The sequence below is a fragment of the Oncorhynchus gorbuscha genome, linkage group LG01 (genome assembly GCF_021184085.1).
Source record: "Oncorhynchus gorbuscha isolate QuinsamMale2020 ecotype Even-year linkage group LG01, OgorEven_v1.0, whole genome shotgun sequence".
Lineage (NCBI taxonomy): Eukaryota > Metazoa > Chordata > Actinopteri > Salmoniformes > Salmonidae > Oncorhynchus > Oncorhynchus gorbuscha.
In genome coordinates, this window is record NC_060173.1 from 106,498,144 (window position 1) to 106,519,624 (window position 21,481).

At 44.7% G+C, this 21,481-nt stretch overlaps 1 protein-coding gene across 2 annotated transcripts in view; it reads left to right on the forward strand.

The window, feature by feature from the left end:
• The window catches only part of LOC124048392 (NEDD8-conjugating enzyme UBE2F-like), a 93,708-nt gene extending 75,697 nt beyond the window's left edge, over positions 1–18,011 (forward strand). The window contains exon 11 of one of the 2 annotated variants that reach the window (XM_046369145.1): positions 5,359–5,406. In XM_046369145.1, coding sequence (XP_046225101.1) covers positions 5,359–5,370 — 12 coding nt within the window. In that variant the 3' untranslated portion in view covers positions 5,371–5,406. Of the gene's footprint in view, positions 1–5,358; positions 5,407–16,639 lie in introns of those variants that run through there. The other variant, XM_046369137.1, reaches the window with a different exon arrangement.
• The last annotated feature ends 3,470 nt before the right edge of the window (positions 18,012–21,481 follow it).

Here is a 21,481-nt window from a genome sequence, read left to right on the forward strand (position 1 = left end):
GTCTCATCATCCCTATTTACTGAATTTGAAGGTCAATTTGATTCACACCACTCTGCAGGAAATGGGAAAATGAAAATGAGCAGGAATGTTTATCGAAACTGACTGAACTAAAAGTTTTTTTTGCTGTGTCAGAATGATTCTCAAGCCAGCTCCCCTGTGGCATTGAAAATGGCTGAGTGGCGCTAGTAACAGCTGGTGAAGTCGGGTCGGGTGTTGGTGCGAGTCAGGTCCACAATCAAAGCTAAGTAAAGGAACGGTGGCCCATGCAATATTCCCTCATGTTTCTCAGCACGCAGTAAATTCTGCTGAGCGAAGACTTGAACGTTGTGAAAATTCTGTGCAACTTCCAGTGTGCTTTTACTGTGAACACTGAGGCTGTACCCGCTCTGTTAGTTTTAACAGTGACTGAGTAGGCTATTGTGGCAATTTGATCATAACTAAGGCCCAACAGAGTGGCCTACCATCAAAAACAATGGAGAAAATGCATCCCATAACATTTTTACATGGAAATAGCTGTTCTATCATTCAACCTACAGTAGCAGCCAATGTGTGGTGTTCAATGTAGACCCACATTCCTTGAGACTTTGGGGGGGGCATGCAGGGCTTGACATTAACCTGTTTATCCACTTGTCCTTCAGACAAGGTGACTGAAAATGGTATTTGATGAAAGAAACCACTTTACAAAATAAAATGCATTACTATTCACATTACCATTATTACAGATAATCAGACAAATTATGCTACCCTATTGGCTACTTAGCTTATTCAAACCTGTCTCGAAATACAACACTGCTACTTAAAGACAAAAAAAGTTCTTTACCTGACTCACTATTCAAAGATGTCTAGAAATGTAAATGGTTTGTGCTCTTGTAGGAAGAAATCCCTCCCCTATTGCTGACTACAAATGATCTATAACTGTGCTGATAACTCACTAACTAGTAAATGATATGAACAAAACTTGCACACGTTGCTGCATGCAGCTCTTGCTTTGATCTCAAAACAAGCTCATCTACTCAGGACCACAGCTGTAAACACAGTCCAGTTCAAGGTAAATGGCACAGATCCATATATGGCAATGGTCTATTTACATATAGGCCTACTGCAGCTCTGATTGGTTATGCCACATCAGTCTGTGTAGAGTACTGGCTGAGTCATGTGTGTTAATGCAATATAATCCTACTCCGATTCGTTCTGGAATATCTATTGCGTAGCTTGTTTTGTTTCGGTATGTTTCATTCAAAGTGGATAATATTGTGTGGATTCGATCACAATTACCACAGTAAAGGGAAACATTGATAGTGTTGACTAACAGGGAAACCTCTAGAAAGTTGAGTGAAGTTCAACATCATGCTTCTCTCTGTGGGCTGATAGAGTATTTGTTCTGTGTGACAGTCTCGGGGTGCGCGTGCAGCTTAGAGGGAACATTGTACACGCTTCTTCACACTACCACAGCTCTGTAGTAGTTGTCCCAGCTGCCTCTCCCACCCCCTGCCGAGTGTGATGTCCACAGCTCTGTAGTAGTTGTCCCAGCTGCCTCTCCCACCCCCTGCCGAGTGTGATGTCCACAGCTCTGTAGTAGTTGTCCCAGCTGCCTCTCCCACCCCCTGCCGAGTGTGATGTCCACAGCTCTGTAGTAGTTGTCCCAGCTGCCTCTCCCACCCCCTGCCGAGTGTGATGTCTACAGCTCTGTAGTAGTTGTCCCAGCTGCCTCTCCCACCCCCTGCCAAGTGTGATGTCCACAGTCTGTGGTTCTCGACGTGAGGAGTGCCCAATCTCTGGGTCTCCCCTGACTCTGTAGCTGTGGCATGCCGACTGAACACCAAGTCACTGTGCAGGAGGGAACTGGGGAACCACAACTCACACGTCCGCCACATAGCATGTCTGACTCACGAATGATAAATGACCATGTAACGACCATACTGATGCATCAGTTACCCTGCTTACTGACTCCCCTGTGGTGTCTCTTCACAGGCAGCTGGGACTCAAACTCTCTCGCTCTCTCTTGCGCTCTTTCACTTTCTCTGTCTCTTTCACACTCTCTCTTTCCTTTCTCCCCTCATCTCTCTCCCTCTACCTCCCTCTTTCAGAGTGGACAGGACACCTCCATGGGGGTCATACAGTAGTTCTGTGCGAGAGATGGAACATACCAAAACGGAATAGACTGCTATTTGACCGTTGACCTTAAAACTATAGCGCCTAAAGAAACCGATGATTAGCCAGGCGAGATGTCTGTCTTGATCCTTCATACTGTATGTTTTTTTAACAAACACAGAATAATATTGGACAGGTCTAAATCAGTCCCTGATTTTAGAGTGGACCAACAAATCAGTGATACTGGCTCCAGGGTTCAGAGTTGAATTTGACGGCTGTAGAAGGTGTCCAATTGGACTAGCTTCAGGTCGTAGCTGTAAATTAAATATGATTATTATGTTGACATGTCAATGTGGTATACACCTAGCTATAGCAATGCCACACAAAACGGTTCATTTTAAAGTTGGCCACAGCAAACTAACAGCAACATTTCCAGTGATAAGTCACTCTATCATGGTCAGCCATTCTGCACCATTAATGAGCCCCGGTCCGATGGCTTAGGCAAGCCTTTACACAAGGTTCTTCTGAGGAACCATGAGGAACCCTGTGGTCTTCTGACTGCATCCTAATGCAAGTCTATGGATCTCCATCCAGCACAGGACCAGTTTGTCTCACTGTGGATTAATAGCCAATTAGCCAACTGTTTGTTTGCATGCCCGATCTGGTTCTTCATGGTTCAACATTACATGGTTCTGCATTGTATGGTTCTACATGGTTCTACACAGTGGTCATTTACCCCATGTATGTCTGTTTCATGAAGTGAAAATCTGTATGGTGCAGAAGTAGTTATTTTCGTTCGATCAATCATTCTGTGAAATCACTATCTGACCTGTGTGATGTCATACTGTCTGTCTAGTGTTTAACTTTGTGGCTGTAGGCCACCTTCAACCCTGACCAGATCTGACCTGAATCGATCCCATCTACCAGCTGAGCCATTGGCCTCCAGAATGTTTTCTCACTAGCCATGCTGTGGCGGTAGAGGGGATTAACAGGGATAAAAGTGAGAGATGAGTGCTGTGAGGTCTCCATCCTTCCATTCCTTCCACTGCCTATCATGACAGCCTCTACTGAGATGGTGTTCAGGTGATGTGATTACCGTTACATAACCAGACTGCTGCTCCTGCCTGCAGCAATAGTGGTGTACAGCATGCCTGAGCCTCTGAGTTGATAGGGTGTACCAGACACAGTAGTGCTCCACTACCCAGGAAGTCCTGTTGCAACACTGATATGATATATGTTGCTTCCTGCCTGTGGTGTACACAGTGGTGTCAGGAGAGAAGAGCAGTTTACAGCAGAATCATATTACTGCTAGGCAGTCTGTTCCCATCTGGACAGTACACATCCAGTTTGGGCTATCAGACTATTGAGGCTGGAGGGGGAGTGAGTGTTTGAGGGTCTCTCACTGCAGATGGTTCAAACTGTCCCAAAATAGAGAGGAGTGTAGAACATCTCTGGATGACGTGCTCCTCACTAAGTAAAAAGGTCAAGTCACCTGTTATCTCTGCCTGGTTAGGGAGGAGAGAAGAGGAGCCATGCAGGCCTGTGTCCTGACGTTTTTTTTTTTTCTCCTTTATTTAACCAGGTAGGTCAGTTGAGAACACCTTTATTTAACCAGGTAGGTCAGTTGAGAACACCTTTATTTAACCAGGTAGGTCAGTTGAGAACACCTTTATTTAACCAGGTAGGTCAGTTGAGAACACCTTTATTTAACCAGGTAGGCTAGTTGAGAACACCTTTATTTAACCAGGTAGGCTAGTTGAGAACACCTTTATTTAACCAGGGAGGCTAGTTGAGAACACCTTTATTTAACCAGGTAGGCTAGTTGAGAACACCTTTATTTAACCAGGTAGGCTAGTTGAGAACACCTTTATTTAACCAGGTAGGTCAGTTGAGAACACCTTTATTTAACCAGGTAGGTCAGTTGAGAACACCTTTATTTAACCAGGTAGGTCAGTTGAGAACACCTTTATTTAACCAGGTAGGTCAGTTGAGAACACCTTTATTTAACCAGGTAGGTCAGTTGAGAACACCTTTTTTTAACCAGGTAGGTCAGTTGAGAACAAGTTCTCATTTGCAACTGCGACCTGGCCAAGATAAAGCATAGCAGTGTGAACAGACAACACAGAGTTACACATGGAGTAAACAATTAACAAGTCAATAACACAGTAGAAAAAAAGGGGGGTGTGCAAAAGGCATGAGGAGGTAGGCAAATGATTACAATATTGCAGATTAACACTGGAGTGATAAATGATCAGATGGTCATATACAGGTAGAGATATTGGTGTGCAAAAGAGCAGAAAAGTAAATAAATAAATAAATAAAAACAAATAAACAAATAAATAAATAAAAACAGTATAAAAACAGTATGGGAATGAGGTAGTTGAAAATGGGTGGGCTATTTACCAATAGACTATGTACAGCTGCACCTTGTTTGGTGTAATAAATTATGTCACAGGGTCACTGAATGCCATTGATTGGTCATTTTTGTGTCTGAAAACTTCTATATGGCCAAACCAAATAATATTATCTCTCCCATCTGAGTCTAATAAACAAACGTGCCGTATCAATGACAGCTCACTCAATCATCGCCTGGGAGTCTGAACACTGACATTGATGAGATCTGACAGGAAATTCTGCTTGTCTCTTTCCCAGTATTCTCTACCAGGGGAGGGACAGTATGTCATTTTTACTTATTCCCTGAGGGAAATGATTTACAAGTCTGCATGATTATGTTGAGTCACTCCAGTTTTACTTTTGAAGTCGTTTGAGGACATTGCATTGTACTCTCAATGGACAGTTTATTAGGTACATCAATCTAGTACTGGGTCAGACCCCCCCCCCCCTTTGCCTCCAGAACAGCCTGAAATCTTTGTGGCATGGAAATTGTTATCAAATGACCTAACGTGTGCCAAGAAAACATTCCCCACACCAGTACACCACCTCCACCAGCCTGTACCGTTGACACCAGGTAGGTTGGGTCCATGGCATCTTACGCCAAATCCTGACTGCCATCAGCTTGATTCATCGAACCAGGCAATGTTTTTCCACGCCTCAATTGTCCAGTGCTGCTTCTTCTTGTTTTTAGCTGATAGGAGTGGAACCCGGTGTGGTCATCTGCTGCAATAGCCTGTGACAAGGACCGACGAGTTGCCGTTCTGCACACCACTGTTGTACTGCGCAGTTATTTGTCTGTTTTTGTCTGTTAGCTTGCACAATTCTTGCCATTCTCCTTCGACCTCTCATTCTGCGAGCTGTTTTCGCCTACAGGACTGCCGATGACTGGATGTCTTTTGTCTGCCGCACCATTCTCTGTAGACCCTAGACACTGTCGTGTGTGAAAAGCCCAGGAGGACAGCCGTTTCTGAGGTACTATCATACAGAACCACGTTCAAAGTCTCTTAGGTCACTTGTGTTGCCCATTCTTACGTTTAATCTAACTGAATGCCTCAATGCCTGACGTGACTCACAGCTGATTTATGCCTGATCCGGTAATGTTGTCCGGAGGCGCAGCATGGAGGATGTGATGCAATTGTGGAGCCTCCGGAGGCTTGCAGAGGCCAAATCGAGCCCTTTACTGCCATGCGCCTCCCAATTTTTGTAGCAATGCGGAGGGCTCTGTCTCCGCACTGGCATGATTGGTTGATGGTAGGTGGGGGCAGGAGGTCCTGTATAAACACACACTCACTTTCTTGACAACTTCCTTCACAACAGCTCTGCGAAGCGCAAGAGGTATGAATGCCCTGACTTTTACAGAGGCTGCTTCACAGTGAATCCTGTACGAACACTGCAGACATCGGATTGACCATGCAGTCATGCAGTCAAACCATTTTAGTGAATGGAGTGGTGTACCTAATAAACTGTCTGCTGAGTGTACATCTGAGCTGTTCTGAATGTCATCATTCATCTCCATTATGATGATGATGATGATGATGATGATGATTAGTCGTAGTAAAGCCTAATACTATAACACTTTGTAACACTGCATATGGAGGTGTATCAAAAGGCAATTAGCCAGGGAAGAAAGGCATGGCCCAATCAGCTTAGCCAAAGCTCCACAATCCACCAGACACCCCTCACGTTTATAATGGGTCATATTAATAAGCATAATTACATGGGGCTATTTAATACCCTGTGCTGCACTTGGCTCACTGAGTTACTGCCAAAATATTTAGCGGGCTGCAGTGTTATGCAAGAGGGGGGAGCGGGGGGTTGGAGGGGGCAGGGGTAGGACGGGGGTGCAGCACAGGAATCCCCGGGGGGTCTCAGCTTGGAGAGCTCAGTGTGTTCCGAGGTTCCAGTTCTGTTAGTTCTAAGTCTGTTCTGTCTGCTTAGCTGTGCTGAGGGCTCTTTAACTTAATGCTGTTTGCTTTGCTCTGCTGCTCTAGTCGGACTAGAAAGCTGTAGCACGTTCCACCCAAGGGGAAGTACAACCATTTGCATTCATTAATTTACCTCTTGAAGAGGTGTTTTGAACACTGGTGTACCTGCCTGCTGGCAGGATGAGCTAATTGGGTAGGATTGGTGACATGGTTCAGTTCACTAAGGAATGACCACGTAACAGACAGACGTCATAATCTCTCAGTAAAACGGTCCGTTTCGCCCTGAGGTCAGGTCCCCAGTCATTGTTTGAGGTATTACTGTTTAAAGGGGAATTTATATGGCTTTCACTAAGGACTGATGAGATGCAGTAGATTATGACTCAAATAGCAGGTTTCCAACCAGCCGCCTGACAGTGATTTTCATCCACAGTTTAGGGTGGATTTACAGGGAGTAGAGCCTTCAGGAAGTATTCCTACCCCTTGACTTATTCCACATGTTGTTGTGTTACAGTCTGAATTCAAAATTGATTACAATTTTTTTTTTCTCACCCATATGCACCCAATAATGACAAAGTGTTTTTTAGAAATGTTTGTTCATTTATTAAAAATTAAATGCAGAAATATCGAATTTCCATAAGTATTCATAGCCCAACTTTGTAGAAGCACCTTTGGCAGCAATCCCAGCTGTGAGTCTTTTTGGGTAAGTCTCTAAGAGCCTTTCACATCTGGATTGTACAACATTTGCCCATGATTCTTTTCAAAATTCTTCAAGCTCTGTTAAATTGGTTGTTGTTGTTGATCATTGCTAGACAACCATTTTAAGGTATTGCCATAGATTTGTAAGTAGGGTTAAATCATTCAAAAAAGGTAGTTCATAACAGTGAACCTTTTTTGTGGGATACATAAGGCAATTCTAGGTCTTGTGGTGTATTTTGGTTAAACTATCCCCAGTTCAATGGAATTGCAACCCTCTGCATGCACAGTGCATTCTTCCATCACATGTACTGCTGATCTCTCAAGATCTTGCACACCAATGAGATGCTATTGATCCCACACTACTACACTGTCTGAGCCAAGGACTACATGCTTTCTGGTAAGTTTTGATTATAACACTGGGTGGGGTGAATATATTTTATGACATAATTTCTTGTTAACTAGTAAATAGTAGCCTACAGCAAAGTGTGTTTTAAATCATTTCTAACTTAGCAATTTCTGCTAGTTAGTTTTTTGCTACCATGTGGGTTTTAGTTTGCTTGAGCCTGCTAACTGAGGAGTGTTAATTCACCTGTTTCCATACATGTTTCATTTTAAAACATTTAGATTAAACAACTCATTTGTAAGATAACTGCTTAACTATTTATCTGTACATGGAATTGTATATTTTTTTTTCTTCTAATCTTTACAGGAAAATGCCACGGGCACTATCTAATCTGTGGAGACGTTTCACTGCAGCTAATGTAGAAGGAAACGCTGTGTACATTTGCAAATACTGTGCCAAATCATATGTGAAGAATGCAACAAAGCTGCAGAATCATCTGGCCAAGTGCATAAAGTTCCCTCCTCGCTCACAACAAGCAACCTCTGACAAAAGTCCCTCTACTTCTATTTGAGGTGAAAATGATGAATCAGACATCTTATCGATAGCAACAGCTCATGGTCCAGCCCTCCAACCAGACAGCCCTCCAACCAGACATGCCTGATCTACTCATTTGCTGGATGCAGAGTTCAACAGAGTTCAACAGTTAATGGTCCTCCTGGAATCAGATGTTTTTTTGACTCCGGTGGAGGAAAGTAGTCAGAAATGCTGATGAATGTCTTGCTTGAGCTGTGTATTCAACTAGTTTACCTCTGATGCTCATAGGCAATGCGTAATGGAAGAGATTTCTGAATGTTCTTCGCCCAGCACACACCCCTCCAACCAGACATGCTTTATCTACTAATTTGCTGGATGTAGAGTTCAACAGAGTTCAAATGAAGGTCAAGCAAATCATAGTGAAAGCAGACTGTATTGCAATCATCTCTGATGGGTGGTTGAGTGTTCGTGGGCAAGGAATAATTAACTACATCATCTCCACCCCTCAACCAGTATTCTACAAGAGCACAGACACAAGGGACAACAAACACACCAGTCTCTACATTGTAGATGAGCTGAAGGCAGTCATCAATGACCTTGGACTACGGAAGGTATTTGCACTGGTGGCAGACAATGCTTTGTCAGTCTCCTGGAGGGAAAGGATTCTCTCCAAGAAATGGCCATATCACAGTCTGCCGATATGGACAGCCCCATCAAGAGGATCCTCCTGCATGACGTATTTTGGGAGAGAGTGGTAAGTAGCCTGAAACTCCTGAAACCTATAGCAGTAGCCATTGCACGGATTGAGGGAAACAATGCCAACCTGTCTGATGTTCAGTCTCTGCATGTAGATGTAAGAAGAAATCCATGCTGCCCTGCCCACTTCATTGTTGCTCCAAGCAGAGGAAACTGCAGTTCTGAAACACATCAAAAAGCGTGAAGCCTTCTTTCTAAAGCCCATACACAACGCAGCGTACATGTTGGGCCCCAAGTATGCTGGCAAGTGCATCCTGTCTGGTGCAGAGATCAAGAAGGCCTATGGTGTTATCACTACCGTGTCTCGCCACCTTGGCCTGGATGAGGACAAGGTTCTTGGCAGTCTGCCTAAGTACACTTCCAAGCAAGGGCTTTGGGATGGAGATGCAATATGGCAGTCGTGCCAACATATCTCATCCGAAACCTGGTTGAAGGGACTTTGTGGATCTGAGGCTCTTTCCCCTGTTGCCTCCATCATCATCCTCCAAATCCCACCATCATCAGCCACCTCAGAGCGCAACTGGTCCTTGTTTGGGAACACACACACCAAAGTATGCAACAGGCTGACCAATACAAGGGTTGAAGAATTGGTGACAAGATGGCCTACAGGGAGGAGGTGAAGGCCCTCAGAGTGTGGTGTCAGGAAAACAACCTCTCACTCAACAAAACAAAGGAGATGATCGTGGACTTCAGGAAACAGCAGATGCAGCACCCCCCCCCACATCTATCCACATTGACAGGACAGTAGTGGAGAAGGTGGAAAGTTTTAAGTTCCTCGGCGTACACATAACGGACAAACTGAAATGGTCCACCCACACAGACGGCGTGGTGAAGAAGGCGCAACAGCGCCTCTTAAACCTCAGGAGGCTGAAGAAATTTGGCTTGTCACCTAAAACAATCACAAACTTTTACAGATGCACAATCGAGAGCATCCTGTCGGGCTGTATCACCGCCTGGTACGGCAACTGTACTGCCCTCAAATGCAAGACTCTCCAGAGGGCAGTGCGGTCTGCGCAACTCATCACCAGGGGCAAACTACCTGCCCTCCAGCACACCTACACCACCTGATGTCACAGGAAGGCCAAAAATATCATCAAGGACAACAACAACCCGAGCCACTTCCTGTTCACCCCACTATCATCCAGAAGGCGAGGTCAGTACAGGTGCATCAAAGCTGGGACCGAGAGACTGAAAAACAGCTTCTATCTCAAGGCCATCAGACTGTTAAACAGCCATCACTAACATGGAGAGGCTGCTGTCAACATACAGACTCAAATCTCTGGCCACTTTAATAAATGGACATAATAAAGGTATCATTAGCCACTTTAAACAATGCCGCTTTAATAATGTTTACATATCCTACATTACTCATCTCATATGTATATACTGTACTCTATACCATCTACTGCATCTGGCCTGTGCTTATCATTAGTCACTTTAATAATGGTTACATGTCATTCATCACTCATCTCATATGTATATACTGCACTCTACACCATTTACTGCATCTTGCCTGTGCCGCACAGCCATCGCTCATCCATATATTATATTTATAGTTCTTATTCATCCCTTTACACTTGTGTGTATACGGTAGTTGTTGTGAATTTGTTATATTACTTGTTAGATATTACTGCACTGTCAGAACTAGAAGCACAAGCATTTCGCTACACTCGCATTAACATCTACTAGCCATGTGTATGTGATCAATAAAATTTGATTTGTATTCAGGACAAAAAGTGAATTGCTTTGCCACATTTTTTGCAGTATTACTTTAGTGCCTTTTTGCAGACAGTATGCATGTTTTGGAATAGTATTATTCTGTACATGCTTCCTTTTCACTCTGTCAATGTGGTTAGTATTGTGGAGTCACTACAATGTTGTTGATCCATCCTCAGTTCTCTCCCGTCACAGCCATTAAATTCTGTAACTGTTTTAAAGTCACCGTTGGCCTCATAGTGAAATCCCTGAGCGGTTTCCTCTACGGCAATGCCATCAGGGGTACGCCAAATAAAAATGTGATTCACATAAAAATATTCATACAGTACATTTATATTTTCCAACGGGGCGATACATTTGGGTGAGGTTTTTTTCTCACCTGAGTAGCCTCGTTTCACTGGCAAAAATACATTTTAACCATCTAGTGTTCAGCGAAGTAACAACACAATGTCAAATACAGGTAGTCTTGTCAAATAATTAACATCCAATCACATTAACCGTTACTCTCTCGCAGGAAACCTTTACTCTTGCGCTGACATTTAGAAACTAAACATAACAATTAGAAAAATAAGCCACGGGAGTTTTTTGAGCAAGAATTTACATTACTTTTGAGTAGTAACACGTATAAAATCAACAGATACCATTAATAAGAAGGGGCTAGAAGCATCGTATGGTGAGCGGCCGAGTGGCCAGGACAGGCAAACCCCATACTATTGTGTAGGACTTAATTATTCCTGCTGCCGCCAATATGGCTGGGACAATGCTGGGGGAAAAGGCCAAAAAAAGTTAGACAGTTACTTCATCAAACAACACTGTTTCACGACGCATCAGTGACATGGCAGGAGATGTTTTGAAACAATTCCAGCTTTGCATACAAGCTATGCGTTACAGCTGGATGAGTCAACAGATGTGGCGGGCCTGGCACAGCTCCTGGTATATGTCCGTTTAAGTTTATGGGAGGTCAATTAAGGAAGACCTCCTCTTCTGCAATCCACTGGAAGCCAGGACAACATGAGAGGATATTTTTTAAGTACTGGACAGCTTGGTGACGTCAAATGGACTTTGGTGGTCAAGGGGCGGCAGGGTAGCCTAGTAGTTAGAGCGTTGGACTAGTAACCGGAAGGTTGCAAGTTCAAACCCCTGAGCTGACAAGGTACAGATCTGTCGTTCTGCCCCTGAACACTGTTCCTAGGACGTCATTGAAAATAAGAATTTGTTCTTAAACTCACTTGCCTGGTTAAATAAAGGTTAAAAAGAAATGTGTTGGTATCTGTACTGATAGCGCAAAAGCCATGACAGGGAGACAGTGGAGTGCTTGCAGTTACTCCCGATGCCACTTGGGTACACTACAGCATCCACCGAGAGGCTCTTGCTGCCAAGGGAATACCTGACAGCTTGTAAGATGTTTTGGACACTACAGTGAAAATGGCTAACTTCCGCTAGCGGGACAACTTCCGGTGAAACTGGAGGGCGCGCAATTCAAATAAATAATCATCAAAATTATGTATATTAAACATTTAGGTACATATACCATTTAGGTCTTATATCTCCCGAAAGCTTAAATTCTTGTTAATCTAACTGCACTGTCCCATTTACAGTAGCTATTACAGCTAAAACATGCCATGTGATTGTTTGACGGAGCCCCACATCAAAATATTTTTCCACCGGCACAGGTTTCTTAATACCGATTTTAAATATTCACTTTTGGAAAATCTTCCTCTGAATTGTCATCCAAAGGGTCCCAGCTATAACATGTAGTGTCATTTTGTTAGTTAAAATCGTTCTCTATATCCCTGTTTTAGTTAGCTCCATTGATTTGAGTAATCCACTCGTTCAACATGTAGAGAAAGGAATCTGGAGAATCTACCCCTAAACTTTGTTTCAACAAGTCAAAATATGTTTATTTACTCCTCACATACCATAAAATGTAATCAAACTATAATATTTCTTACAGAAAGAAGTATGTTCAATAGGAAACTGATTTTAGCATGTGCATCCTGTCTTCATGGCGCACAAACTCTAATATCCAAGGCTGTTGTGTCCCTGTACTAAAACTGATATTTCGTATTTGTTTTTGAAGTTACAAGCCTGAAACCTTGAACATAGACGGCTGACACCCTGTGGAAGCCATAGGAATTGCACCCAGGGAGCAAATTCTCAATATGACCTTATACTTGCCATTCTAAGAGGATGGTCTCTCTCTCAAAAAAAAAATAATGTCTTTGGATTTTCTCCTACCATATCTATTGTGTAATATTATCCTACATTATTTTAACATTTCTACAAACTTCAGTGTTTTCTCTCCAATGGTACTAATTATATGCATATCCTGGCTTCAGGGCTTGAGGTTTTTTCTCGCCTGAATGATCTGAATCTAGGATTACGGGGACTCTCCAACTATATTTAATGTGTGGGACATAATTGAGGCTATGATTAAGAAGTTGGAGCTCTTCTCTGTCTGCATTAACAAGGACAACACACAGGTCTTTCCATCATGGTGTGATTTTTTTGTGTTCAAATGAACTCAATCTAACGGACAATGTCAAATGTGATATAGCGAAGCACCTGGGTGAGTTGGGTGCACAATTACGCAGGTACTTTCCCGAAACGGATGACACAAACAACTGGATTTGTTATCCCTTTCATGCCCTGCCTCCAGTCCACTTACCAATATCTGAACAAGAGATCCTCATCGAAATTGCAACAAGCGGTTCTGTGAAAATGTAATTTAATCAGAAGCCACTGCCAGATTTCTGGATAGGGCTGCGCTCAGTTTCTTTCCTTGACAAATCGCACTGTTAAGACACTGGTGCCCTTATCAACCACCTACCTATGTGAGAGTGGATTCTCGGCCCTCACTAGCATGAAAACTAAATACAGGCACAGGCTGTGTGCAACCCAACACTGCAGTTATGGATGTCCTTTCAAGCACACCCTTCTCATTAACCTGTGGTGAGTTATTCACAATTGTTGATGAACAAATAAGGTTTTATATGTAATATGGCTAAATAAAGAGCAATATTATTGATTATTAATTGTGCCCTGGTCCTATAAGAGCTCTTTGTCACTTCCCACGAGCCGGTTTGTGACCAAAACTCACACTCGTTCTTATGTTTGCGAGTGCGCTGACCTTTGTGCTAGAGGGGGTATGCAGCTGGAGGTTGAATATTTGAAGGAGTACAGGACTATAAAAAGTTTGGGAACCACTGCTCTATGGCATCTGAGTTAGGAAGGACGCCTGTATCTTTGTAGTGACTGGGTGTATTGATACACCATCCAAAGTGTAATTAATAACTTCACCATGCTCAACGGGATATTCAATGTCATTTTTAATTTTCGATCTACCAATAAGTGCCCTTTGCGAGCATTGGAAATTGTCCCTGGTCTTTGTGGTTGAATCTGTGTCTGAAATTCACTGCTCGACTAGGGGACCTTTCAGATAATTGTATGTGTGGGGTACAGGAATAAGGTAGTCATTCAAAAATCATGTTTAACACTGTCATTTTACTCCTGAACTTATTTAGGATTACCATAACAAAGGGGTTGTATACTTATTGACTCAAGATATTACAGCTTTTAATTGTTTTATTCATTTGTATTACAAAAAAAATCGAAAATCATAATTCCACTTTGACATCACGGGGTATTGTGTGTAGGCAGTGACCAAAAATCTAAATTTAAAATCAGTAGAATGTAGATGAAGTCAAGGGGTTTGAATACTTTCTGAGGCCCTACATCGCAGTGCTAGAGGCGTCACTACAGACACCATGGTTCGATTCCAGGCTGTATCACAACTGGCCGTAATTGGGAGTCCCATAGGATAGTTTGGCCGGTGTAGGCCGTCATTGTAAATAGGAATGTGTTCTTAATGGACTTTCTAGTTAAATGAAGGTTCAATTTAAAATAAATGTTTTTAAAAACTATGTTGGACGGAGAGAGAAAGAGATCTGCAGTGCTAATCGACTTTCCATGAGGGTAAAGTAAGCTGTAGAGTAGCAGGCCCAGGCTCTTTATATGGTATGCAAGGAACTAAGTCAGCCACACACATTTGTCCTAAAGTAGTCTCCATTTCAAAGCAGTATGTCTTGGTCTTATCTCCTTAAGTTAAATCACATCTATCAAATGTATTTATAAAGCCCTTTTTACATCAAGTTGTCGTCATGGTTGGCATCTTTGTTGTTCTTGGCTGAGAGTCACCTGACCTTTTCCAGCCCTGGCCAAGCCTCCTTCTGAGCATATTCTCTTAAGAACTGAATCCCATCTTGGGAAACATGCATCTGTGAAACTGAAGCTTAATGGGTAAATAATGCATTGATGTCAATAGGAGGTTTCTGTGCAGATTAGAGGAGGGTTTACTGTTGCTGCTCCCTTCACTTCCCTTGGCTCCTGATACCAGGGCTGTGTAGTCTTTTAGCGGGCTCCACCCCTTCCTACCCCTGTCCAATCGAACCCAAAGCATGGACCACCAGTGAGAAAAGAAGTAGGCTTTTGTTTTATGTGTCTGTTGCTGTGCTGAGCTTTGCTGTGCTGGTGTGGTTTAGTATAGCTGGCCATGGAAAAGGGAAAGGGCAGGGGGCAAGCTGACGCAGGAGGGACAAATAGAGTATGTCAACCGCTTTGAGTTACTGCCCGCCGCTACATATGTTGCCATGCCAACCTGTCTCCACTTCTCTCTCTCCCTTTCATCCATCATCAAACTGCCATGCCAACCTGTCTTCACTTCTCTCTCTCTCCCTTTCATCCATCATCAAACTGCCATGCCAACCTGTCTCCACTTCTCTCTCTCCCTTTCATCCATCATCAAACTGCCATGCCAACCTGTCTTCACTTCTCTCTCTCTCCCTTTCATCCATCATCAAACTGCCATGCCAACCTGTCTCCACTTCTCTCTCTCTCCCTTTCATCCATCATCAAACTGCCATGCCAACCTGTCTCCACTTCTCTCTCTCTCCCTTTCATCCATCATCAAACTGCCATGCCAACCTGTCTCCACTTCTCTCTCTCTCCCTTTCATCCATCATCAAACTGCCATGCCAACCTGTCTCCACTTCTCTCTCTCCCTTTCATCCATCATCAAACTGCCATTCCAACCTGTCTCCAATTCTCTCTCCCTTTGGTCCTTCTGTAGCTCAGTTGGTAGAGCATGGCGCTTGTAACACCAGGGTAGTGGGTTCGATTCCCGGGACCACCCATACGTAGAATGTATGCACACATGACTGTAAGTCGCTTTGGATAAAAGCGTCTGCTAAATGGCATATATTATTATTATTATTATTATTTCATACATCATCAAACTGCCATGCCAACTTGGCTCCACCTTTGCTCTCCATCCATCATCAAGCTGCGCCATGGAACACTGTCCCCAGAGGGGTCATGGGAATTGATTTGACTTCCTTTTATTTAAACCCTGCACACACACAGAGTACACACACTCTCTCTATATCATGCACACACACTCACTGGGACCCAGGCTATAACTCCCCAGCTCTCCATTCAGCTCTCCATTCAGCTCTCCATTCGTGACCTGTAATGGAGGTACTTCACTGAAGTGTCCGACACCATTCAGACCAATGCGCGCCAGCTGGGGGAAAAGAGGTGGTCACAAACAGATCAGAGCAAAGGCGGGCCATTCACTGTGTGCCTCAGGACTCCATGTAGACTGGGGTTATTTACAGCCTGCTATTTGTTATGGAGCAACGGGCCAGCAGAGCTGTGTGAAGAATCCTGAGCCCTCCTGGGTTCCATTCAGGCTCTGACATCTTGTTGCTGGAGGCTGTTTACTCAGAGGGAGCCAGAGCTGCTCTTGTGGCCTCCATATCTACCTCCATCTCCACAGTCTAGGTGACTGTATTCCCTAGCCGGCTGGACTGACGCTCTGCGGTCCATTTCTTTCATAGTTCTCTGATGCCAGAGCAGTGGATGTCATGTTTTGCTGTCATGAAGTGTGCGTAGTTTATGGGTAATGTTTTCATCCCACTGTATCACTGGCATCAACCCTCTGATGGTGCTTACTGCATTTCTTTTATTGAATATCTCCATAAACGTAATACAACTAATGAACACACTGTATATTGGCCTAAAGATTTTCAGGGCAGTTCAATTGGGGGTTAGATGTTTGTAAAAAATGAAACAAGGATATTGATAGAGAAAAGATCAGTGATGTTGTTTGTGTTTCTTGCTCTAGGAGGATTTCCGGAATAAGGTTCAGGATTACATCAAGCACTACGCCAGGTGATGACTGCATCAGCTGCGCCAGCTGCCTGCCCCCCTCCCCCGTCTGTGACTGCGCAGCTGAACCCCGTCCCTAATGTCTCATCAACCAACTAACCGCTGCGCACCGCTGACACGCCCCCTACTGCAATAAGACGTCGCTGGAAGAAGGAAAGATTAAACACGTTTTTTTTTAAGTTTGAGGAGGGACTTGTTTATTGGACCAGAGTAATCATCCGTCACAACAGGGATCGTCCAATGACTGGGCTTCTCGTTGTGTCTGAGCCAATCAGAGTGGGCGCCGGTGGCAGTGAGGACCCGGGATTTAATCAATCCAGTTATCTGTTATTTAAGAATCGGCGAATCAAAGAGAAAGATGATCTGTTAGTTTTTCTCAGTTCTAGTGCCTGCCATGTTTGTGTTGCAAAGAAAATGCACGCGAACTCACGCACACACACACACAGAATCCCTTCATGCACATTGAGAAACGAACATACTCAACTAGCTTCTCACAACACACAGCACTTGGCTGTGCATGCAAACACACAGCTGGAAAAAGGACATATCTGTTATGTCACTCGTTCCTGCCCACCCCCAACTCACCAGACAGCATGTGAATGACAAGTGCCACCAACCCAGTCCCCATTCAAGTCAGTCCCCATTCCAGTCAGTCCCCATATTGTCCATTTCACTCTGGATATGTCTGAAAAGGCACCCTAATAATCCCAATAATCCCAAACCCTATAGGCTCTGGTCAAACGTAGTGAGTGCATTATATGGGGCAGGGTTATTCAACTCTGACCCTACGTCAGCCGAAGCCTCCTGTTTTTCATCCCTCTATCCTGCTGCTTTTCCCTCCACACCTCTTAGGCCCCACCCACCTCATGTGTTCTCCTCTGCCCCCAAGGTAGGGGAATACCAGGGTGCTCTCCCTGTCCTAGGTTGTGTATGAGTCCTCTGATTAGTTGTCTAAAGGGAGGGCCTGTGGTCTCGCTCTCTTCTATGTCCTTGTGTGTCTGTCTGTCCCTCCCTGTGTGTGTGTGTGTGCGTGCGTGCGTGCGTGCGTCACTGTATTAAACATTGTATTTACGTTTCCATGAGGCAAAGTGTATATGATCAGGAGGTGGTGTATTTTAGTGTGTGTGTGCGCGTGCTTTCATATGAACAAGTTCAGATTTTACTTGTTAGCATGCTCTGGTTCTTAGCCCCACACTCCTTGTTTTACTGGCCCAGCTAGCCTAGTTTCCTGTGAGGCTCGGGAGGGTCTGTCCCTCAGTTCAAATCCTCCTTTGCTTTCAGATTGTATATCGTTTTTTAAAGATATATTAAAGAGGATGTAATAAGGAGAATGAACCTGTATTTTATTCTATAGTCAGTGTCCCTGTCATATTCATGGGTTGGGATTGTTGCCATCAATGTTGATTCAACTACAATGGTATGACTGTATTTACAACAATGTGACATTTTAAGTTAATTACTCATCATGGTACACGAGTCCTCAGGTCTCACACAGTACTGGTTAGTGTCCACTAGCTCTGGTTAGTGTCCACTAGCTCTGGTTAGTGTCCACTAGCTCTGGTTAGTGTCCACCAGCTCTTTTTAGTGTCCACCAGCTCTGGTTAGTGTCCACTAGCTCTGGTTCGTGTCCACTAGCTCTGGTTCGTGTCCACTAGCTCTGGTTCGTGTCCACTAGCTCTGGTTCGTGTCCACTAGCTCTGGTTAGTGTCCACTAGCTCTGGTTAGTGTCCACTAGCTCTGGTTAGTGTCCACTAGCTCTGGTTAGTGTCCACTAGCTCTGGTTAGTGTCCACTAGCTCTGGTTAGTGTCCACTAGCTCTGGTTAGTGTCCACTAGCTCTGGTTAGTGTCCACTAGGTCTGTGCTATAGAAAGTGATGACCATAGCAGAATGTTAACACAGGCTGTCAGATAGTCAGTGTCCTGAGAGACAGGGCAGTCAGAATGTCAGCAGCCTGGACAAACTCCCCTCCCTTCTTTCACGCATTTCTTCAGCCGACTTCTTCAATCACCTACACACATCTTCTCCCGGGTCTCTGGGCTTGGGCTGGCATAGGGCTGGCATCTCTGGGCTTGGGCTGGCTGGAGCATAAACACACACACCTCTGCCTTGTTGTGAGAGCTGGCCTGGCTGGCATAGACGCTGTAGACTGCTGTACCGCCCCACGCTCTCTTCTAACGATGGGGAGACTGCTGTACTTCCGGCGTGCCGACAGAGATGGCCGCCTCCCTTAGCGTTCCTAGGAAACTATGCAGTTTTTAGTTTTTTTACGTGTTATTTCTTGCATTAGTACCCCAGGTCATCTTAGGTTTCATTACATACAGTCGAGAAGAACTACTGAATACGTAGAATGTATGCACACATGACTGTAAGTCGCTTTGGATAAAAGCGTCTGCTAAATGGCATATATTTATAAGATCAGCGTCAACTCACCATCAGTACGACCAAGAATATGATTTTCGCGACGCTGATCCTGTGTTCTGCCTTTCAAACAGGACAACGGAATGGATCCCATGCAGCGACCCAAAAAAACGACTCAGAAAAAGAGGGAAACGAGGCTTCTGGTCAGACTCCGGAGACGGGCACATCGTGCACCACTCCCTAGCATTCTTCTCGCCAATGTCCAGTCTCTTGACAACAAGGTTGATGAAATTCAAGCAAGGGTAGCATTCCAGAGGGACATCAGAGACTGTAACGTTCTTTGCTTCACGGAAACATGGCTCACTGGAGAGACTCTATCGGAGGCGGTGCAGCCAGTGGGTTTCTCCACGCATCGCGCCGACAGAAACAAACATCTTTCTGGTAAGAAGAGGGGCGGGGACGTATGCCTTATGGCTAACGAGACATGGTGTGATGAAAGAAACATACAGGAACTCAAATCCTTCTGTTCACCTGATTTAGAAATCCTCACAATCAAATGTCGACCACATTATCTACCAAGAGAATTCTCTTCGATTATAATCACAGCCGTATATATCCCCCCCCCAAGCAGACACATCGATGGCTCTGAACAAACTTTATTTGACTCTTTGCAAACTGGAATCCATTTATCCGGAGGCTGCATTCATTGTAGCTGGGGATTTTAACAAGGCTAATCTGAAAACAAGACTCCCTAAATTTTATCAGCATATCGATTGCGCAACCAGGGGTGGAAAAACCTTGGATCATTGTTACTATAACTTCCGCGATGCATATAAGGCCCTGCCCCGCCCTCCTTTCGGAAAAGCTGACCACGACTCCATTTTGTTGATCCCTGCCTACAGACAGAAACTAAAACAAGAGGCTCCCACACTGAGGTCTGTCCAACGCTGGTCCGACCAAGCTGACTCCACACTCCAAGACTGCTTCCATCACGTGGACTGGGATAAGTTTCGTATTGCGTCAGATAACAATATTGACGAATACGCTGATTCGGTGTGCGAGTTCATTAGAACGTGCGTTGAAGATGACGTTCCCATAGCAACGATTAAAACATTCCCTAACCAGAAACCGTGGATTGATGGCAGCATTCGCGTGAAACTGAAAGCACGAACCACTGCTTTTAATCAGGGCAAGGTGACTGGTAACATGACCGAATACAAACAGTGCAGCTATTCCCTCCGCAAGGCTATCAAACAAGCTAAGCATCAGTACAGAGACAAAGTAGAATCTCAATTCAACGGCTCAGACACAAGAGGCATGTGGCAGGGTCTACAGTCAATCATGGACTACAAGAAGAAAACCAGCCCAGTCACGGACCAGGATGTCTTGCTCCCAGGCAGACTAAATAACTTTTTTGCCCGCTTTGAGGACAATACAGTGCCACTGACACGGCCTGCATCGAAAACATGCAGACTCTCCTTCACTGCAGCCGAGGTGAGTAAGACATTTAAACGTGTTAACCCTCGCAAGGCTGCAGGCCCAGACAGCATCCCCAGCCGCGCCTTCAGAGCATGCGCAGACCAGCTGGCCGGTGTGTTTACGGACATATTCAATCAATCCCTATACCAGTCTGCTGTTCCCATATGCTTCAAGAGGGCCTCCATTGTTCCTGTTCCCAAGAAAGCTAAGGTAACTGAGCTAAACGACTACTGCCCCGTAGCACTCACTTCCGTCATCATGAAGTGCTTTGAGAGACTAGTCAAGGACCATATCACCTCCACCCTACCTGACACCCTAGACCCACTCCAATTTGCTTGCCGCCCAAATAAGTCCACAGACGATGCAATCTCAACCACACTGCACACTGCCTTAACCCATCTGGACAAGAGGAATACCTATGTGAGAATGCTGTTCATCGACTACAGCTCGGCATTCAACACCATAGTACCCTCCAAGCTCAACATCAAGCTCGGACCCTGGGTCTCGACCCTGCGCTGTGCAACTGGGTACTGGACTTCCTGACGGGCTGCCCCCAGGTGGTGAGGGGAGGCAACAACATCTCCATCCCACTGATCCTCAACACTGGGGCCCCACAAGGGTGCGTTCTGTCCCTCTCCTGTACTCCCTGTTCACCCACGACTGCGTGGCCACGCACGCCTCCAACTCAATCATCAAGTTTGCGGATGACACAACAGTGGTAGGCTTGATTACCAACAACGACGAGACGGCCTACAGGGAGGAGGTGAGGGCCCTCGGAATGTGGTGTTAGGAAAATAACCTCACACTCAACGTCAACAAAACTAAGGAGATGATTGTGGACTTCAGCAATCAGCAGAGGGAACACCCCCCTATCCACATCGATGGAACAGTAGTGGAGAGGGTAGCAAGTTTAAGTTCCTCGGCATACACATCACAGACAAACTGAATTGGTCCACTCAC